The 22,324-nt window shown below is 32.4% G+C and overlaps 1 protein-coding gene across 1 annotated transcript; it reads left to right on the top strand.

Moving 5' to 3' along the window:
* Positions 1-746: 746 nt before the first annotated feature.
* On the top strand, positions 747-15,582 carry LOC128220631 (uncharacterized). The gene is made up of 3 exons (XM_052929105.1): positions 747-856; positions 13,643-13,727; positions 14,214-15,582. Exons 2-3 carry the CDS (start codon positions 13,678-13,680, stop codon positions 15,343-15,345), a joined length of 1,182 nt encoding a protein of 393 aa, XP_052785065.1. The 5' UTR covers positions 747-856; positions 13,643-13,677; the 3' UTR covers positions 15,346-15,582.
* Positions 15,583-22,324: the final 6,742 nt, after the last annotated feature.

Genomic DNA, 22,324 nt, shown 5'->3' with positions numbered 1-22,324 from the left:
TGATAATTCGTGAAAGGATTCACTGAGCTGACAGTCAGTGATAATGTTATTTTATAAAAAAATTATTGGAATTTGACGCCGTTTGTGTTTAAAACTCTCCGGTGGTATGGCAAAACGAAATGTTGATTTCAGTTAGAATGGAACTATCTCACATTTAAGGGCACATATTTCATAAAATAAAATATAATCTTCTTTAGAACAGAATGGGTATTTACTCGATAAATGGAGTGATGATACGCTAAAATTAGGTTTGCTATAATTACATTCGAGAAGAGTTCCTATATTTATCTTTAAATATGCTGGAATTCTAAAACTGACATATTGGAAATGTTATTAAATAAAGAAAGCAGGAAGGGCATTTATATTTTCTTGTTTGACGCTATTTAAACATTTCCTTCCCAATATCTGACATAAGGCTTACTGTGACGTATTAACATTCGCAGTTAAAACGACTAAACATACATTGTCAGTCTCCTTATGCTGGACTACCCTGTCATCTGGCACTGTAATAGTTTCACAATATCAACTAGTCCAATAAATTTTCCAATATATCTCTTCGCCTTCCCATCTGTTGCGTTCATTACCAGCTTGAAAATCAAACACGGAGAATCTTTCCGATTGAAGCTAACGTTCTGTTCCTAACATCATTTCCGGCAAAGAGGAATTCCCGCAATTTCGTCACCATAGTGCTCTTTGTTCCGTTGCCTCGAATGGAGATTGAATGTCACGTGACTTTTGAAAAACTTAAAAGCCAGCAAAGGACGAGAACATAATCACAGTTAAATAATATCAGAGCAGGAGAGTGCAAGATTTGCTCTGATACTTTAAGGATTTCAAAAACTTGCGAGGCAGACTGGTGAGTTGACCAATACAATTTTGTTTGTTTGTCTTATATATCTTGTATGTATTTAAAATTAATTAAATAATTTAACTCAATTTGTTTTAAATAGCATCCTATATGAGATCAGGAATGTGTTATTTCTCCTCTGCAATGTAATAATATTCTACTAAGAACCGATTAAGTAATAGCTTTATTATTGTTAAATCTCGTTTACATGCTAGTATATATCCAGTGTCAATATTGAATAATTGATAGAAAAATAACCAGTACAAAAACTTAAGTAAATGGATCAGACAAGATTTTTAGAACAGTTTGGTGCTGTTTATTTTTTTTCTAAACATATTAGATTTAATACATACAACATGTCACAGTGACTTTAGAAATTTTAGACATAACAATGGTGATATTTTATGCGTTGAACAAAAATAAACTACATAGGTTGTGCATATTGGCAGTCCCCCATAGATCGACTCTAAAACAGACAATAAACTCGAGACAATTGCTCAAATTTAATATATTCTAACACATGTCTTGACATTTTCTTCTTGCGGTATGATGTTTGATAATTCTGTTTGTTGTTGATTTGATCAAATATTGTGTAGACATTCTATGAACTATTTCTTGACGGGGTTGATATTGGTTTCCATTTGTATAATTGCCTTATTTATCTACAAGAACAGTTTGATAATAAATATTTATCTTGTTGACTTCAATTAAATAAGCCTTAACTATTTTTAACATACTTAATTGCCGATAGTGTGTCTATTTTATAATAATAGCATAAACTATAAAACATTAAAAGTTCAATTCCAAAGAGATGTTTAATTCCAATTATTTTTATAGTAGTTACACACATTTGAAAAATAATTGCAAACTAGCCTTCTAGCATTAAAGTGGCACTCTTATTCAAAATCAATGCATACAAATATATAATAAACATCAATTATGACTGATAAACTTTTAATAACTAAATAATGCATTTATGGAAAATATTAATTGCTGATAACAAGACTGTAACCTTGTGTTTAATAGCAGAAAGCGCAAAAATATTAAATAATTGGTGAATGCTAAAAGTTTTACGGTGGTCTACTATAGTCTCATAAGGTGGAAATACTATGTTTTATGTTCATTTGTTTCAAACTAAACTCGACATTTGTTCATCTTTTTTGAAATATTAAAACAATATTATTTATTATTGTTAATCTTATTTTGGAGTAAGAGTGCATCTTTAAGTTTTGTTCACAATCAGCAACGTATAACATTCAACTTAATATCATGAAACAAGTATGAGTTTTATACTGATATCAACCACGACTGACGTATGGCTATGCCAAACTGTTGGTGACGACAGTAGGTGCGTTAGCAGTTCGGTATAAACTGTGAACAAAAACCTAACCTTCTACCATGATGGGTTTGTTGACATTTAAAAGGTATGAAATATGTATGAAAGAAGTTTCATGTTTATGACAAAAAGGAAGTTTTTGTAAAAGATATTTGGTAAGCATTTGTAGCGCTGATAGGAATGACGTTCTCTACACACACGTGCACACTAAGTCGAGACGCAACTGAAAAACACATTAAAATGTTAAATAAAAAATACTACTGTAATATAAAGATATTTCGCCCATGTGACTCCAAGTGTGTGCAGATATACACATATTGTACAATAGTTAAAAACAACAACAACATAATACTTGAAATACAAAGTGAAACTACAGGCAGTAAGCCAAAAACAACACATAAGTCAAAGGCATTCAGCAAGCTGTATTTGGTTTCTTATCATTTGTAGACGAGTTAATTCCACGCAAATGCCATGTTTGTGGAAAGATATCTGTAATTTCGCGGATATTTACTGCATGTTATTTATTGTCTGTTAATCTTCCTATAATAGAAAAGGACGCGATTTCTTTCCTCTTGATTGGTTTGCTTTGGTTATGTCTGTTTGATATTTACACTAGCTCGTGTATCGCTAATGATATAGACACTGTTAGTGTGACACATTAAATATTTATGTTAATTATTTTGGGCAGCTGGTTTCGCACTTACAAGCTTTTGGTTCTTGGACCGGTTTCATAATAAATTATTTTTTGTTCTTAGTTTATTATTTATTGGGAAAAGCAAAACTGTAAATGTAAAGTTATTTCTTAATCTTTTTCACAGAGTCAACTAAGGACTGAAGTTTTCCTAACGAAATACTATCGTAAGCAGAGACGTTAACAAGTTATATCGGCTGTTGCATGTAAAACAGATAAAACATACCGATTCAGTTTAATATCTGCTGAATTTTATTTATTTATTTCTAGCTCTAGCATACGGGAGCAGGTAAAATAATATATCATAAAATAGATTAGATTGCCATTTGTTTTATAATTATTTTGCCAGTTGAATGCATGCATAATTCAATTTATAACAATAGCAACCAGTCAAATATAAAAATAAAACACCAGCGCAATAGGTTTCCAAGATATGATGACACACGTTAAGGGTTCAAAACCAATTTAACTTTTCTACACGTGGTTTTTTCTTTCTTTCTGTTTTTTTTTATTACTTATGTTATATAAAACTGATACTTACTTTCATTCTTCTCTGATTAATAACGATCATCATAATCAACATCGTCATTGTTTTCATGATTGATACTATCTTCACCTACATATTTGGAGTTTTCATGACACAAACCAAGTTGCGTTGGCTACTGTAGTTATGTATAAGCAACGTGTGTGTTCTTATAGTGTGTTAAGATTGTTTATGGAACCGTTCTCTGATATTTGACTTACAATAACTTTTTTCTAAAATTTCGAATACGAAATAGGAAACAGATTTAAAGTAAAGCTATTCCTTACGCACGCTGGACCAAATATCCATGTCCTGTGTTGTTATATTTATACTTTTTTATGTTAATGATACGAACATTATCTCAAGTGGTCGACGTTATATTTTGTCAAATGAGAAGGCAGGATAAGGCAAATATTTATTATGATACCGCAGCAGACAGTCGTTATTGCTATAAATGAGGTTAATCGGTAGATATAAGAAGTGGCTCTCTCAGTTAGAGGGTAGATTTCACCATATAATGTAGACCACTAAATTAGTGTTGGTATGTACTAACACAACAATACAATACAACAAACATATTTTTACACTCAGATCGTGCATACACGATAACTTTAGGACATATAAAGTCGAATAACAGTGCCAATAAAAGCTTGATAATACTTAAATGAAGTAGGTATGAAACTGAAGTAACTCAATGTATTTGCTAAATTCAACAAAATGAGATATTCACTGGTAGACAAACGTTGCGTATTAAATGTTTCACAAGTAAAGCTACTATTGTCATTATTTTTACATCTGTGCAAGTTAACAGTGCCATGTACAATAAATGGGTATGCGACTGAATCGCATCCAATTATTATTTTCGGAAGTTCATACTAACAATTTTTATCTATTACAAAATGGAATTTAGTTATTTAATGGCCATAGAAATAATAAATAATTGAGATGATAAGCTCTGTGTAAAAAATAAAACAGCAACAATCGATACATTTAACCATTCGCTAACAACGAGAAGAGCATGACAGTATCTATTTTTAGCTATTTTTATAATATCATGCAAAAGGTTGTTTATCGAAAGCTATTATTTGCAGTTGAACGTGAAATGAAACATGATATAAGCGGAGACACTATTCCAAAGTTTTGCTCAACAGTTTATATTACCGTCAAGGACACGCAGTCAGTTAAATAATGCAAACAGCACTAGCTTTGAAATATGTTAACACGTATTATCTAAAAGTGTTATATTAACTGTATGGAGTGAAATTACATTGAATATAAAGAAGCTTTGATTTGATTCTAGATTTAGAAAACAATTCAACATACTGGCGCACGGGTAATGACTGAATAGACCCCTACGTTTTAGAATAAAATATTTTAATCCTCTAAAGTTATTCGTTCATAATTAAACTATTGCCAACGTAACACAAGGAAAATATAGCGCTCTTTTTCACAATTTTAACATCTCAATTTAGATTGATACTCAAATACCAAAAAGGCTTACTTTACAAACTTAAACTGTTTTGTTTTGTTTCTCTGTTGAAACGTAGCGGATACATTACAAGCGGGCAACCTAATAGCAAATGTTCGTCACAAACACGTTTACCTATAACCGCATGTCAGCTTTATGAAACGGTATTCGCCCATGATTCCAATGATTTTAGCCATAAGCACACTTTTCGCTATTTCCTATACTTTCATTGTCATAGCGTTTCAAGCCGTTAATCATTAGATGTACTAATGTTATGCATTAACAATACGTCTTCCCACATTGTGAGTCTAGAATGAGATAACGCTGGACTGAACAAAATCTTTGCACAACACTCGTTTAGACACAATTACGCATTTACAAAAAAGGTGAATGAAGTGTTCCTTAAAACGCACAACCACAAATCAACATGCGACACGGGGTAAATGAGTTTGAATGTGTTGGGGCTATTTAATATTGCTGCATTAAAGTTGCAATTAGGTTCAAGTCGGTATTAGTTCCATGATTTATGTGTAGCTGTGTGATTTTTATTTAAAAGCATGAAGATGTTTTGAAAACCATACGTTATCCTTATGTATTTTATCTTGTTTTGTGATCATTTTGATCTCTTGTTTCGTGTATATTTAGAATCTATCATTGTGCATGGTTTTTTGTCTGACTGCTAGGCATTTCAATGAAATTTCCAATCTTTACTACTGTAGCGATTTTAAAACAAAATTTGAATTTGTCTCAAATAAATACGTACTTAAGATTTTAATAACCGGAGAGGACAGGCAATACCGGTTACTGTAAGAATTAATCTAAAATGTTCGACGATTATGTATGCGAAAGTTTGGATTCAATCGTGTATAAACTTTGACGAATGGACTGATTTGTATATTGCGATACTGAGTGCTGTGTTATTTTGTAAATTCTTCAGTACGTGAAATCCTTCCAAGGCAGGACATATCTTCAAACAATTCAACCAACAGTCTGTGTCCGACAAAGGATGAGAATTATAACACATTCAACACCACCTGACATTGGCTAAAGATACCTATTTCTTCCCAGAATGATCATGTCAAATCCAGTGCTGAACAATAATCTAGGAAAATACAAACCGTTCGGGACGACTTGTCAATTGTTTAACTTCAATGCAATCAATTGGTTCGACATAATTACCTAAATCTAATAATGTTTAGTTCGATTTAAGCTATTAAATACATTCTGACAATTAATTTGCTATTTGAAAAATGCAAGGTGATTTATTTAGTTTTGTTTGTATCTGTTCGGCTCGGTTTGGTAGTACACGAAGCATTCAATTACTATTGGACAAAACTTAAGTTGAGTATGGATTTCAATTCTAAGGTTATACATCAAATAACGCTCCAAGATTATAGCTTTCGATTGACTTATTAAGTTCTAAATAATGCCAAGGGTATCTTCCAAAAAATGATAGGAGTTTTCATAGCAAAGCCTTCATTTATCTTTCATATCATATGAATCGTTAAGAACAAATAGAGTTTTTTAGTCACTTTTACCAAAGGTTATTCTCATTTGTACAATTTATCAATTGTTGTATATATTGTGCCTTGTGCATGTTAGAAAGCGTACGTGCAAGAATCATGCATGAACTGCATTTTCGTCATTTATTATATGTATATTCTCAATTCTGGGTGACGAAGATAGGGTGAAAGATAAATATTGATGTCAATAAATATTCATTTGCAATTTTCTCTATGTCCTTTTTAGATATTTTCAAATCTCACGCTGTCCTTTCATATATGTCATGACGTTCATCCTTGTGACAGAAATATTGGCGTAAAAAGGTCTGAGTGTATTAAGAAACACTCGTAAATCTTATGGCGGTGTAGAAAATACATTATTAGATTGAAGCCTCTATGTATATAATATGAGATTGCTTTATAGAATAATTGCATTATACAACCATATATACATGACGGAATATTGAAAATCCCTGCTGACATTAGTCAAGATGTTCTACCCTATCAATAATTGTTACCAAAACAAAACGCATAAGCCAATAGCGTAAGACTGTTCAGCTCCGTGAGATACATACCGGATGTGGTTTATTTAAAATATATATCCAACATAAACCATAGTATTGTATTACTTATAATTTAGTTATCCTATTTATTTCGATTTTAATATCATTCATTTGATAAAGTACACAAACGCGTTAAAAATATGGAAACACAGAACAAAAAATACAATTTATCAAAAAAAGACAGAAGAATATAGCAAAGGGGAGTAATTGTCGATTTTTTTAATATTTGATCTGACAAAAACATTTAAATATGAAGGAAAATCATACCAATTGTCATACCAAACAATTACTAAATAATGTATCTGATATTAATTCCACGAAAAGAGCCATTGCAATGAATATTAAAGAAATTATTTATTGTACATGCTTAATGGACTTTTTAGCCAAGCAACGCTGTCTCTACATCTGTAAACATCCTCCTGTGAGAATATAAGATTGTTTGTAATAAGTGACATAGCACATAATCTAGGAGCTGTTTGAAATGTTAAATGTGAACAAATGCTTGTAAAGATAATATAGAATATAAATATACTGCTTCGATTATGACATTATTTCCTTCACAATGTTTTTAAGAATAAAAAAATGAAACATGAATTCAACATTGAAACATGTTAACAGTTTACAGATTAACATAAATACAACTTTAATTATATTTATTTACACTGCCTTGTTAAATTCAGGTATATACACACATATATTTGTATAAGTGAAATATGAATGTACTCATGTACTCTTAACACATTTACAATATCTAGAGTTAGCTATTGTCTTGCCTTCCAAAACATGTTTATTGTTTACATCTGGTGGAAACTAAATTGTAGGAGTAAGTTTTAATATGTAATTTATAAGGCTTTTATAGAGTGAATCTGATTTCAATTCAAATAAGAAAAGAGACAATGGTCACTAAAGGTAGCTGAGCTTATTTAGCACTTTTTATTTGTGTACATTTTAGCCTTAAACGCTATAAGCAACTATACGCATGTACACTTTATAGGAAAATAATGCAGGTAGTGAGGGACAATATATTAAACCTTATCCCTGAATTAGGACAAATAAGAATCCATTTGGCTGCTTTGATAAATAGTGTACTTAAGATTAACAATATGTATATATCTAAGTGCCATATTTAAGGCATATCAATTTTTAGAGATCAAACAAATGTGGTTGTTTCTTGAGTCCTGACATAGAGCGGAACTGAAATTCTTCAATTTGTCAAATTTCAAATCTGATCAATTTATATAATGAACACATTTTAAAGAATTGATATTTTTTAACGATACATACACAGTTATTTGTGTTCACAGACAATCAAAACACCATTATATGAAACTGATTGTTTCTCTGAAAATGGTACAATAAGAGAAATGGAAATAAATAAAAAAAAAACAACTACATAATTCATAATAATCTCTAATGTTTTCATATGTCAGATGACTGAATAATGCAGAAATGCAGAGAAAACAGATGTACCGTAGATGTTCATTCGGCTGGATTTGCCATACATTAAACAGGAGCCCTGTTACATTGTCTATATATTGCTTAATTAAAAAAGTTTTGCTCGAAGTTTCCTTTTTTAACCATTAATGCACAAACAAGTTCTACAGGGGTGACTTACATCTTCATTATTGGGATAAGTGCTATTTCTTTCCGTTTCAGAGTGCTTGATAATTTGTAAAGGTCATACCGTAGTTCTTGGTACATCAGAATCTGCAGTTAGCGCAAAAGCATTGTTTACGCAGATTTTAATCAGTCATTTGAATAAAAAATGACATAATCAGTTCAAGAATTTGCTTATTTTCGTTTATTTTTGACCTTTTAAAAGTTATGAAATCTTAATCTAAGAAAGGGAATGGATGTACAAATACTATCTACTACTGCTAAAGCATGAAAAATGACTGTAAATATTTACAACAAGTAACGACCACATAACATAAAGTTATAATAATGAGACAAGAAATGTATCATGCGATATCAATTGCTAGAATCTTTGATGTGGTTCAACTACGGTTATTGCAAATCACACTGGAATAGTAATGGGCGATACTTTTGTAGTAATTCTTGTTAATTGCAATACTATTGATAAGTAAGTTGGAGCCATTATTGAGACTGTTTTGAGTTCCATACTTGACCGGGTCATTCTCAGGTTAAGTTTACACATGTTTATATGCAACCCGGAAAGTGGACTTTTAATGTATTAAACTTGGTCATATACACATACTATGAGTTTATTAATTAGACTTGAACCATATTATGAATTGTTTATGATTGTTCTATAATCGGGTTTATATAATTAAATATGATACCGTCTCGAAAACGGTTACTGGACTTTTTGTTTGTTGTAACCCTCTCTCAAACAGTTACTGGTCTATACTTTTTTGTTGCTTTTACCCTCTGTATAACGGTAATTGGATCATTTGTTTGTTTTTAATCTTAACATCATTACTATTGATCTTTTTTTATTTGATATTTAAAAAACGTAAATATGTAGTCTCAACTTTAACTCGGTGTTTTTCTTGTTTCTAATATATGTAAAGAGTAGAAAACTTAACAAAATGGTCGCAAGGTCATCTCTTATAAATAAAACCTGCCATGAATACTTTTATCACATGATGAATTCGTCGCAAAATGATTTATGCAGCTTGACGCTGAATTTGAAGGGCGAAATGATGTCGATGCCCAGTTTAGATACACGAGTTTTATCAATATCTGCACAAATCTGTATTTATATCTAATACACGACACGTTATATAACGGATTTATTTAAATTTTAACGACGCAATACTGTTTCTGTTTAGTTCATTTCAACATCGCGCAATGATAGTAATTATGACGACAGCAGAGTGTTCTTGCAATAAGGAATTCGAACGATTAACTATGTGATACGTGTCATATACAATGAATATATAATACAATAAATTACAGAAAAATAGTCTTATGGTGGGCAGTACGCACTCAAGGTCGTGTTATCAATTTAATAGTTTACGATTCTCAAGCTTTATACTAAAAATGTCATAGCGTCTGTGATGACAATGCTGGCATAAACATTCAATTAACATGGCTGTAAATATATCTGTTTTACAAAGACCTATCACATTTCCCCTCTTAATGGGTTTCATAATGTTTAACAATTCACCGACTTTGAACAGAACATTTTAAAAGGTGAATTACTTCTGCACCATTCATTTAAATTCAGTGAAAGAATCAAGAGTAAATAGCGGTACAATGTTGTTTAATGCCTCCTGTGGGGCCTAGCATTTCTGTAGCGTCTTAATAGCTTACTGAATTGCTACTGAATTAATACATCTAGACTACTAAACTAGGAAGGTAAATAACGTTTAGATCTATGGCTGGTTTCATGGCTGATTACCCCTTAATCTTTGTACCAACTTAAAAGCACTGCATATTTAAGACAATCATACGGGCGCACTTAAGGGCTGGATGATATTGTATGATTGAAATACAATTTGCCATTAAATTTGTTTCTCCAGATTGCTGTGCTATTTTACTTACCTGATAGGTATGTCATGCACACACAATAAACTGAAATTAACAGTTCGCAATTCAAAAATAAACAGATACATTTACCTGACGAACCCTTGACGAAATATGTGTGAAACACATATTTTTAAGTTTTTACGGAAAATAATGATTGTTAAAACTATATAAATAAAAACAAAATCAAATACTGCAAAAATGTTTCCAAAGCTTTAACAATAAAGCAGGTGTTTTACCAAAAAATCCAACTAAGGAGAATGAAAATAGTCTACCAAATATTTATTTATCTGTATAATAAATAAGTTAATACATACAAATGATTTCTTTTATTAACCTTAAATGTCTAATTTGTTGGCAGTAAATTAAGTTTAATCATATTTTAATCAGTTCATATATACAAAAATTACAGTACAGCAATAGTAAGATGAAATGGATTGGAAAACAAGCAATGTAATTTCTTAAACTAAATCCTTTCCATGTAGCAATGTAGAGTTACATATTGCATAGAAAGTCAGTGTATTATGTGTACAGTATGACGAAAACAATTATTATAATAACTATTCAAACTATTTTTTACACTTTACTTGAATGGTATGGAATAATGAAAAAAAGACAAACAATAAAAACGCAAAAAATATTTTGTCACACACACTGTCCCGATGAAAAGCGGTCGATACAGTTTTTAAGTAATAAATTAAATAATATAAATTGAATTATTTCTTATTCGTGTTTCATGGCAGCAAGTGAGTTCTGATGTTTTGTCAGTTGACCTTATACTGTCGACATAAGCATAAATTTGTTCAGAAAGCTGTTTGTTAGCAGGCAGGCAAATCCCTGAAAATAAAGTTGTTATGCTTTAGTATATTGATGCATGTTAATACATGTATGTACACAAATTACTCCTGCCTTTAAAGAATTTGCTTGGCGTCTTCCGACTTAAATAAATTCATATATTGATACAAGAAGTGAGAATGTCTTTATGCGTTAGCAGTGTATGCCTTAGAATTTTTTTATCCAGATTTATGTAATTTGTCAGTCACAATAGTTGATGCTGAAATAGGTTGATCAATAAAGGAACTTCATTGGGGCCTCTGGAAGTGTGGCACTAATATGATCATGGATTTTTTATCATCTTACAAAGAGAACAAGGGCTTCTCAATAACAAAGGCTTCAAGACAGATGTGGTCCAACATATGTCAAAGGGCAATGAATTCTGGACGAATTTTAAGTCTGTCCTATATCATTGCCTTGATATTCTAGATATTTTACAAAAATCTGTCGACATCAAGACAAAATTACATTTTTCCCGGGGTTGTATTCACAAAGCATCTTTCTTTTTTTATTCTAAAGATTAATAAACAATTTTATCGTAATAATATATCTTAGATGTTTTTCATATTATTGTTAAATACCCAGGATTTTTTCAGTTTGATACTTGTGTTCACTCGTTTTGATTGTGTAACGTGTATTAAACATACAGTTATATTTCTTTCAATATACAGATCATACATTAATGCTCTACTGTTCTAGTAATATCATGGTCGGAAACCTGCGATACACTATCACGCTCTGCTCCTTTGATTACTAGCTAGTTTGGTGTAAACGGAATGAAGGAACCCGAGTCGCAGACAATGGAATATCAAATTATCGGGATGAATACATCGAACCTTTTTAAACAGACACAATGGAGTCATACTTTAACCATGCGTATGTTGGTTCCATTTGTTTTTGAAGAAATTGATCTTTTATTGAGATTAATTTTCTCAGAAAATTACACCAATAACAGAAATGTGCCTAGAAAGTTCATAAAATATACAAGTTGATTGATCTGACACTGTATGAATATTAACAGACACAAATCGAGTTACTTAATATGAAATATTTGAATAATCTAACCATGTTTTCTTAATAATTTTAATTAATGAAAAATGTTCATTTTAAGATTCTGCGATTAACAGTTTCATCTAAACAAACACTTTATTAATATTATCAGACGGACATCGAGTCATCTGATATGCAAGAACTTTTTTAAAACTTACATGTTTCTCCCTTCTAGTACACGGTATGTTTATGGAAGTCTCAATGAAACCGGTTACGAAGTAAAGAATTCGTCATTTTAACGAACACGTGTTTTAATTCATTTCCTTGATAGTTAACGCCTCTCCTTAATTTGCCATCGTTTATTTGAATTGCTCTGATTTGATTTGATAGATTACGTGAATTGAAAACAGATATGGAAGGTCGAACAGATCAGGGTGCCTATCGATATACATTATACAAACAATGTTTATTTATATGTATTACTAACTATATAATGTGAAAACATACAATGTTTGCATTTGCCACCATTTGTACGAAATTTCAGGACACATGACCATATCACATATTGGTATATATGATTATTGAATGTTAATAAATCCACTCTTATGATTTTGACTGGAATGCTAACTTCAGAATATTAATTCAGATTATTTATTTCGGAATGGCCTCTTCGACATATGTGGACAAAAGTAAATGATATGCACAGGTACTCCAAATAAACTATAAATCTTTTCTCTTTGAAAAGAAATTGAAACACTTGATCAGGTATTTTTGTGGTTGATTAGTAAGTGAATTTATAAATCTTGACAGGTAACAACATTGATTGAAACCGATGTATCGTGAGAGGTCGTTAAGTAATAGTTAAGTGTAATTTAAAACAATAGTGTATCATATGTGTAAATCAATCGGCAACATGTTACATTTTGTATATAACCCCTAAGGAGTTTGAGCGAAGTGACAGGCTCCTGGAGATAAATAAACAAGCAGAGGCTTTCTGGTGTCGTTGCAATTTTAGTTTAATGGTTCTGGTCACGCTTATCATTCACATTGTCATAATTTTTAAAATGGAATCGACAAGATATAGGATATTTTAAGTGTAGAATGTTATGTTGCATCTTCAGATATCGTTAATATAGTTTATTTTATGAAATTTAATACATGGAATTTGCAATTTCTAACCTCAAAATTGTTCTTGTTGATACTGAATTACCAACGCGGCTTTTAAAATGGATGAACATTGTATATTAAGTGCATCCTGGGTAGGAAAACGTGGTCTTGATTATTTGTCGCTATATTTTGAAAACTACAAAATAGCGCAATGTTATCTAGAAAGTTTCCGCTTTCATATTTGAACTGTGTTTGATTTTGTTGCATAATTCTTCTGTTTTATCTTCAGGTGTGGAACGAAATTTGTCCTTGCAAGCCAGAAGGATGAAGCATTGGATCGGTCTAATTTACCTGGTCTTAACGTTAATAATCAGGTAAAATATTCCACAATAACTACGTTCTTACGTATAGGCTGCATAGTTTGCTCAATTTGAAATATATAAATGCGAACCAATGTAGTCAGCAAAAATAAAAGCAATCAAACCGAATAAATTTTTAAACGCCCTCTATGGTGTTGAAACGGAGACGTGTTAAACCTCGCGTGTTTTAAATGATCTGTTTGCACAAGTGACCAGTTTCTGTCATTTTCATATCATATAGATAAATGCTAATGAATGTGTGATAACAATTAAAGTGAGTTGAGTTGAGTCGCATTAAACACCGTGGAATTGAACATACATGTTTACATCGACGCGATTTTCTTAGCATGACAACGAGTAATTTCATAATAAAAACGCATTGTGAAACAAACAAATTGTACTTTGTACGCATCTAGAATTCCTCAATGACAAGCCTTAAATATAGGTTATTTATTGTTAACGGTTGGTTTAGATGATATTAATACAATTTCTCCTTTGCAGTCATGTGCTCGGGTCAAATGATAAGCAAAATGAAGCAACAGACGATCTAAGGCTCAGCCGTTCAGAACGTGATATAGGCTCTGATGAATCCATGCCTGACGAATACTATGCTGATGACGCAGATGAACAAAGCTTTGACAAACGCTGGAGCCACACAGGGCGCTTTGATCCATTCGATTCACTTGCTAGTGGAATTGTTTCAAAGCGGTATTATAACGGCAGAACGTTTGATTCTCTCGCAAGCGGTTTGGTTGGAAAGAGATTTGGTGACGGTCGGAATTTTGACATGCTGGCAAGTGGATTGGTGAGCAAGAGATATGGCGACGGGCGGAATTTCGATATGATGGCAAGCGGGCTGGTAGGAAAGAGATTCGGCGACGGACGAAATTTTGATTCGTTGGCCAGCGGGCTGGTCGGGAAAAGATTCGGCGACGGACGAAATTTCGATATGCTTGCAAGCGGACTGGTTAACAAGAGATTTGGCGACGGACGGAATTTTGATTCGTTGGCCAGCGGGCTGGTCGGGAAAAGATTCGGCGACGGACGAAATTTCGATATGCTGGCAAGCGGCCTGGTTAACAAGAGATTCGGCGACGGTCGGAATTTCGATACGTTGGCCAGCGGGTTGGTCGGAAAAAGGTTCGGCGACGGACGAAATTTCGATATGCTGGCAAGCGGGCTGGTTAACAAGAGGTTCGGTGACGGACAGAATTTTGACATGCTCGCCAGTGGATTAGTCGGTAAACGTGATGATGGAAGGTATTTTGACTCTCTTGCAAATGGAATTGTAGGTAAACGGCAATACGTTGGTTATTTTGACCCTGTTGGCAGCAGTCTTCTTGGAAAACGGCGTCCCTTTGACTCTCTTGCAAGTAGCCTTATTAAGCGGTATGATGATGCACTAGGTAGTAACCTACTTGGTAAAAAGTGGGACGGGAATAGATACGGCAACTTTGACAGTCTTGCATCAGGATTAATTAGTAAACGGGAGGATGAAACTGACGATAGCCCAGAAAAAGAATCAGACATTCAACTCTTTCAGAAGCGAGGATACATTCACCCATTTTGGAGATCTCGTTACTTTAAACGGCGTCCTTTTGACTCTCTGGCTAGTACACTAATTCGCAGATGAGGGCGCAATACCTACGTGTGTAAACACTAAGTGCTTTGTACATGCAAATAAAGTATGTTTTCTGATATGTTTTATGAAATATTTAAAGTAGCATTCTCCAAATTCATTTAAAGAGATGGTCATGTACATTTTAAACGATATTTATTCTTTAAAATTATTTAAATTCATCACGTTATGACTAAAACGAAAGTGAACGTTTTTTTGTGTAATGTGATTATATTACAAAGGCAGATTGGGTCAAATTCCTTGAGCTAAGATAATTTGTTATGTTTCATTGTTTATGCATTTAAGAAAAAAAATATTATTATCAAGATAATTCTGTATTAATGTTATGGTCCCTTCCTATGATCAGACATTTAGGTAACAGTGCATTGCACTGGCAGCCAGACATTATAAATTCAGATATTCAGAAATGCTTAAGGACATTCATACAATAATCGTAAAATACATAGTTTCGAGCATTTTTGTAGAGAAAGGTTAATATTTATATGTAAAACTACAGGAACAAGTCCAGTAGTCAAAAGTTTAAAATTATCCCCGTTTAATAGAATGGGGCCAAAGTCAGGAAACCAGATTAACAAAACACACACACACTCAACACACGCCATACAGAATGTAAAACACTAGGGATTTCACAAGGATGGTTGGGTGTCGCCTTTGCACTTAAAAGGATGGTTGGGAACCGCCTTGGTTTCCGTCTTACTGGAGATTTAAACTAGTTTTTAGCACAGCCTCAAACTTTTTGCAACAGTCAAAAATAGATTTGAAGCGATAATGGTAAATATCATGCAAGTATGCATAAGATTGAGAAAACTAAAGAAACAATCCATCATATACAATAATGGAAAAAATGACGTCGCACGCTGAAACATTACGACTAACCCAAAACACATACTTATAACGCTTCCAAAGATAACAGGACTCAGTACATGTTCGCTATTAAAGTCAACGGCCTAAAAGCTTAGATATGTTTAAACTGAAAATTATCCTCAAAACGAAAATACAAGCATTCTTCAAAGGGCTGCCTATATATACACGACTTAGATGTGATCCCAGAACTTTTTGGAACTTACTGAACTTAAGTAATCGAAATTAGCTTTGCTGTACGTAGTCAGGAATTTTAGACTACCATTTTACTTAGCTATGATATAGAGAAATTGTTCTTAATTATTGGTATTAAAAACTATATTTTACAAATTTTTAAGTATATTTCGAGAACCGAAGTCTTTGATATATTTACAAATAAATCATTTTGAATTGATTTCCATGACGTTGTTCGGAAGCGCTGTATAGAGTTGATGAGGTTGTTTGTGGAACAGGTCTTTCTTTTGCCTTGCTCGAACTAATTACCAACTGATGTTCTGGTAATTTGCGTAATAATTAAACTGATGTATGTAAAAATGAAATTATAATATATATACGTCCCAAAATGTCGCTTGTTCCGTATCCGGTTTATGGACATAGTTATTTGGTAAAACTAAAAGGCCAAAGCTTATTCATGTTCATGTTTATGCGATCAATGGAGCCCCTATTTTGATTAAAAATTGACGGGGTTTATCCTTTTTACTATTTTGGCTTGTCTCTGTAGTTTCCAGCACATTATTTTTTAAGACTTAGATAAGATTGAATCCATGTTATAATATGTCTTGAGTAATTCCTGTTTTTAACATTAAATGGCACTTGAATGCCTCGGTCTTTAACGAATGGAACACACATTGAATACATAATGTACTTGAAATTCTAATTTGCGAAACAGAAAGAAGGTGGACGTGTTATTTCAAAACACGAAAGACCGCCTGGAAAACGAAATTGGAAACAAAGTTTTAAATGTTCAACAATGCATTCCGCCAAACGAACTGAGCCTGAATTCTCTATCCTGGATTTGTTTTTATAGTTTAACGCCATTTACGATACATCCTACCTTATGGTAGACGTCGGTTGCCCATCATCTATACATATTGACTCGGAAGCAGTAGAAAGAGGCTTTACATTTATGACACAAGAATGAATTATTTTAACTCCATACATTTTGTTGTTTCATATTAATATATTGCATTTAAATGATAGGTTCAATAAATGAGATGATTGAAAAGCAATCAAAATGGTAACATTTCTACTCACGAACTAAACAGCATGAAGTATATATGTGTGAGTATTATTTTGTTTATATTCATAGATTAATGGTTTAATATCAAACCTCTAATCTGAGTCATTCATCTTTTTAAATATGACAGGAGCGGTGACATCATTTTTAAAAATGCTAAAAATAAGAATGATTCTATAGAGATTCCTCATGCATGGACATGTGGCAAATTACAATAGCTTGGAAATAAATGGAAAAAGTTAACATTGTTGTTAACGTTGTTCATTGGACCGTTATTATTTTTTAAACCGTAATACTTTAAAAATTCATGGACAAACAGGTGATCTGCGGTACTTTTTACAAATATTGAGACAACTGATTGCGCTATGATATTCCACGTTTTCAAGTTTCAAGCAATTGCATTAACTACGTTAACAACGTTCATGACTTTGACAAAGTTCTGATCTAATAATTCCCAAAACTCCTCTAATCGTGCCTACTCGTAAATATCCTTTATGCTGTGAAAACTGTCAAGTAAGTACTGTTTTCAACAATTATATGTACATGTATTGGTTATCATACCAGTCTTATACGTATTGAAAGCGATATGCTATGCGTATGCAATTTGTGCTGACATGTGACCTTTTTTGATTGTCTTTTTCTTGCATTGATAATTGATCGTGGTTATTTGTTTGAATGCTAGGTGTTTCCTTAAAGTTTCAATTCTTTTATTCAATAGGTTGCATACGGGTACTTCCTGTTAAACAAACGGCTTCTTGAACTGCGCTGTTGCTCGAACAGCGGATTATGTTCTTTTAATAAGTAGCATATATCGGTATATCAAACAAGTTCAATGTTTCACACTGTATTTGAAATACTGCTTCGATTATGCAATAATCTTATGTGCTTAACATTTTATATCAATACCATCATCTCTCCGACTGTCATTTTGCTGGAACTTTCTACAAACAAAGACACATGCAACTAACACACAAAAATGACAGTTTATATTTGTGTTAACAAAGTATCGCACTGCGGTGCGGACAATCAATTGCAGTATAGCCTTCAAAGCACCATATTTCCTCTATCAGATTCACTTCGTCAAAACCGTAAGCAATATTTTTATTCATAAATGATTGCCATGCGATGTGATGTTGTCAAGTACTGTCTGGTTCGTGCTCAGGCATTGGTAATATTTCATGGCCTCTCGAATTGAACTAAAGTTTCACTCCTAAAACGTACTCGAGCTGAATAAAGCTAATAACAATATGAGCGACAAGCAAAGAGTATATAATTAATGTGTTAACCATTAGATGTTTTAGTGAGGTCTAATATATACACATTATCGAACAAGCATTTCAGTAAACCCTTATGGAGGTACAACAGCATTACTATGCTTATTGGAAACATCGTATTGCAATAAATCCAATCAATTTGTTATTTGCATTCAAATGAAGAGGACACATTTGGGACATTGGTAATGATACAAGTTTCCAAACAAACGAAGATAACTTCATTTACACACGACACTCTTCAATACAATTTTAACAGAAATTGGTGTTCGTTAGCTGTTCCCAAGTGCACAGAGATAATATAGAATAATTAATTGTCTGCGAAAGCATAATTCAAGAAGTTATTGCATAATTCGATGTTTATTGACGATATTATGCACATGATGGATACAACCAGTGTTTTAAATTAGTTAAATCGCTATTATGTTTTCCCGCATACGGAATTCATCGTGTTGTTATGATCGGAATTAAACATGCTAGACATATTTCTTCAATCACAACAAGGTCATCTGATCAGTGTATGTATTATTGCACTGCGAGAAATATAAATGAGACAGATATATTCTTGAAGTTCAGAAGCACAAAAGTAACATGACTGTAGTCGCACACCTTCAGCGCCCCCGTCTGCTGAAATGCATTATAAGAAATAAAATAATTTGGAAAAGGTCCCTTAATTTATTCCGCATTTACACGCGTGATTAAACATGCATGTACTGAAATATATTCAACAAGTAAATACCCTTTTAGCTGTAGTAAGTATAAATTTTTACCAAGTGTAATAATACCTGCTGCATATGACTTGGTGTCCAAGTTATAGTAATCATTTCATGGTGTAAGAGCAAAATTGACTTACCTCTATATGAATAAATGAATAACGCTTACGCTGAGCCCTCGAATTCATATTATCCTTGCACGATATGAGTGATTACGACGATATCGACGGCATGGCGATAATAAAATGTCTATAAACATTTAAGCTTTTCATAAACAAACTTTCAAAGAGCTAAGTCCTTCAGTCCACTGGAAACACAAAACTGTCATTTTTTTGGAAATATTAAAAAGAAATCTTATAGTATAACACAATTTATAAATTACCATACGACAAAAGATCAACTGTCAAGGTTCAATAAAAACAAAAAAAAATACAAATGGTCAAATGAATGCAAAAAGATGTAAAAAGTCTACTGAATACAATTATGTTATTAATTACATGCTTTCATATTGGCCAGGTTATTTGCCCGAGGTCAGCTTCGGGCTCAGGCAAATACTGCTGACTAAGAGCAAATATCTCGGCCAATATGAAATCAGATTGATTAGTATTCTATTAATTAACCATAACGTATGCTACGCCATCTTGGTTAAAATCATGAAACCACCTTACCTAAAGTTATTATTAAAGCTTATATCCCTTGTTTATTCATGGTTTCTGCTTTCTAGACGAGACTGCTGATTTTGACATGCATCCTTTTTAGTGACATTGCAGAGAGTTATGAATAAAGCCGGTTGTACTGTACAGTCTAAAACCATATGTTTTCGTGATTAATATTGAAATCGTTTGCCATTAGTTCCGAATATTTCGTCGTCTATTTTATCGGATTCCAAAAATTAAATTGTCATAAAATCCACCATCAGGTTAAACATAGCTGAAATATCAAACCGTACCAAGTGGTCGAAGGATTTAATACGCTAGTAATTACAGTATGTTTTAAACCAGGCATTCAATTTTCAAAAGAGTCGGTAAAACGGAAAATAAAATGGCTTCCTTTTAAAATGATTTACAACATTTTAATCTTAGCACGAGATCCGCCAGCCAATGAAAATCGGCCATTCGTCTTATCCCGTATTTTTCGAGTTTAGTAGCCAATCAAAACGGCAGAAACTCTTATTGTTCGTCTTTGGTCGATATTGGTTGAGTTTGGGTATATATTGTCGTCAATTGTCAAGTATTAGTCCTACGATTGTCTCGATATCGCGTGAAAAACGCAAATGGTCGAATGGATAATAAAGGTGAAAAAAGAAGGCAAATGAATACAAAAGGATACAAATGTTCAAATGAATCTAAAAGGATACAAACGTTCAAATAAATGCAATATGAAACAAATGATCAAATTGATACAAAATAAATATAAATGTTCAGATCAATGCAAAAAAAATACAAATGATCAAATGAATACAAACAATACAAATGGTCAGATGATTGCAAAAGGATACAACTGTTCAAATGAATGCAAAAATAGACAAATGGTCAAATGAAAATGAAAGGATATATATGTTCTAATGAAAAGTGAAAGAATACAATTGGTCAACTGAATGCAAAAGGATATAAATTGTCAAATGAATCTAAATCGATGCAAATGATCAAATGAATGCAAAAGAATAAAAATGGTCAAATGAATGCCAAAATAAATACAATTGTCAAATGAATACAAAAAGATACAAATTAATACCGCTGAAGAACTCAAAACCTACAATTTTAGTTACCAGTAATTTAAAACGACGAATGCATTATTGTGTTTAAATTAATTAAAATGATGCTACGAAAGGTCTTACTTTTGACCATCAACGACAGCATTTGTTTTTTTTTACTATTTTTAACTCAGAAAAATATATAAACATTTATGTAAGAGAGTTAACATTTGGCTTAACTACTGTCTGTGTTAATTCCTCAGACGCTGTGTATGAATACAATATGACATTAGAATTCTAAAACGCTTGTGATTATAACGCCAGATTAAAACAAAATCCACCTGAGAATTATGTGGCTTATTCCCTTAGGGATTGCACAGCTTTCCTAAAACTGCGAAGTTTTGAAAACACCTAGGAGCAGTTATTTACTTGAGGACTCAATGTGTCTGTTTTAAAACACATTACGCTGCTATTAGCAGCTTCCTTCGCTGAAGACAGGTTAATTAATATCTCAATTTGCAATTTTGGCACTTAAAATGCGATGTTTGAGAAAAGAACAACTAATTATGACATGTATATAGTCAACGATAATCACCAGAACAGGGGTTATTATTAATAACATTAATATTAATAGGTTGAATAACATGCCTAAATGCGAACATTCGCTTCGTTAGAACACGCGACATAATACATACAAACGTTAACTGATTATTGAGTGGGTTCATAACTTTATTCAGTCGCAATTTTTATACCAAGTCGTCTTCATCTACACGTTACCCACCTGACCAAAAGAGGACAACACCACTGAAAACACTTCCGATTATTGTGGTTTAACAGTTGGTTAATAAAAGCTAAACATGAAATAAGAGGATAATGGCAATGAACGTGTAATGCTATGGATACGGCCGTGCAAATTTGATAATATGTTTTGCATTATCGAGCGGGAAGGGTTTTAAAAGTCAGAATATGTATTAGCAATATTAAAAGTAAGCGAAACGAATAATATTATAATTCTTTTTTTTTCTTGTTTTTTTTTCTTCAAAATTTTGATTTATTCAACAATATGTATGCATTTTACATTACCTAGTATGACATAACATAATACAAAATAACAAGCAGGCGATGAGAATGCAGTTAAGTTATGAATGTAAAAGAAATTCAAACCCAAAAAGACTGAAAAAAATAATCACAAAACATG

This window comes from Mya arenaria, chromosome 15 (assembly GCF_026914265.1).
Source record: "Mya arenaria isolate MELC-2E11 chromosome 15, ASM2691426v1".
Lineage (NCBI taxonomy): Eukaryota > Metazoa > Mollusca > Bivalvia > Myida > Myidae > Mya > Mya arenaria.
The sequence above is the reverse complement of the archived record's forward strand: the minus strand, read 5'-3'. Positions and strand labels throughout refer to the sequence as shown.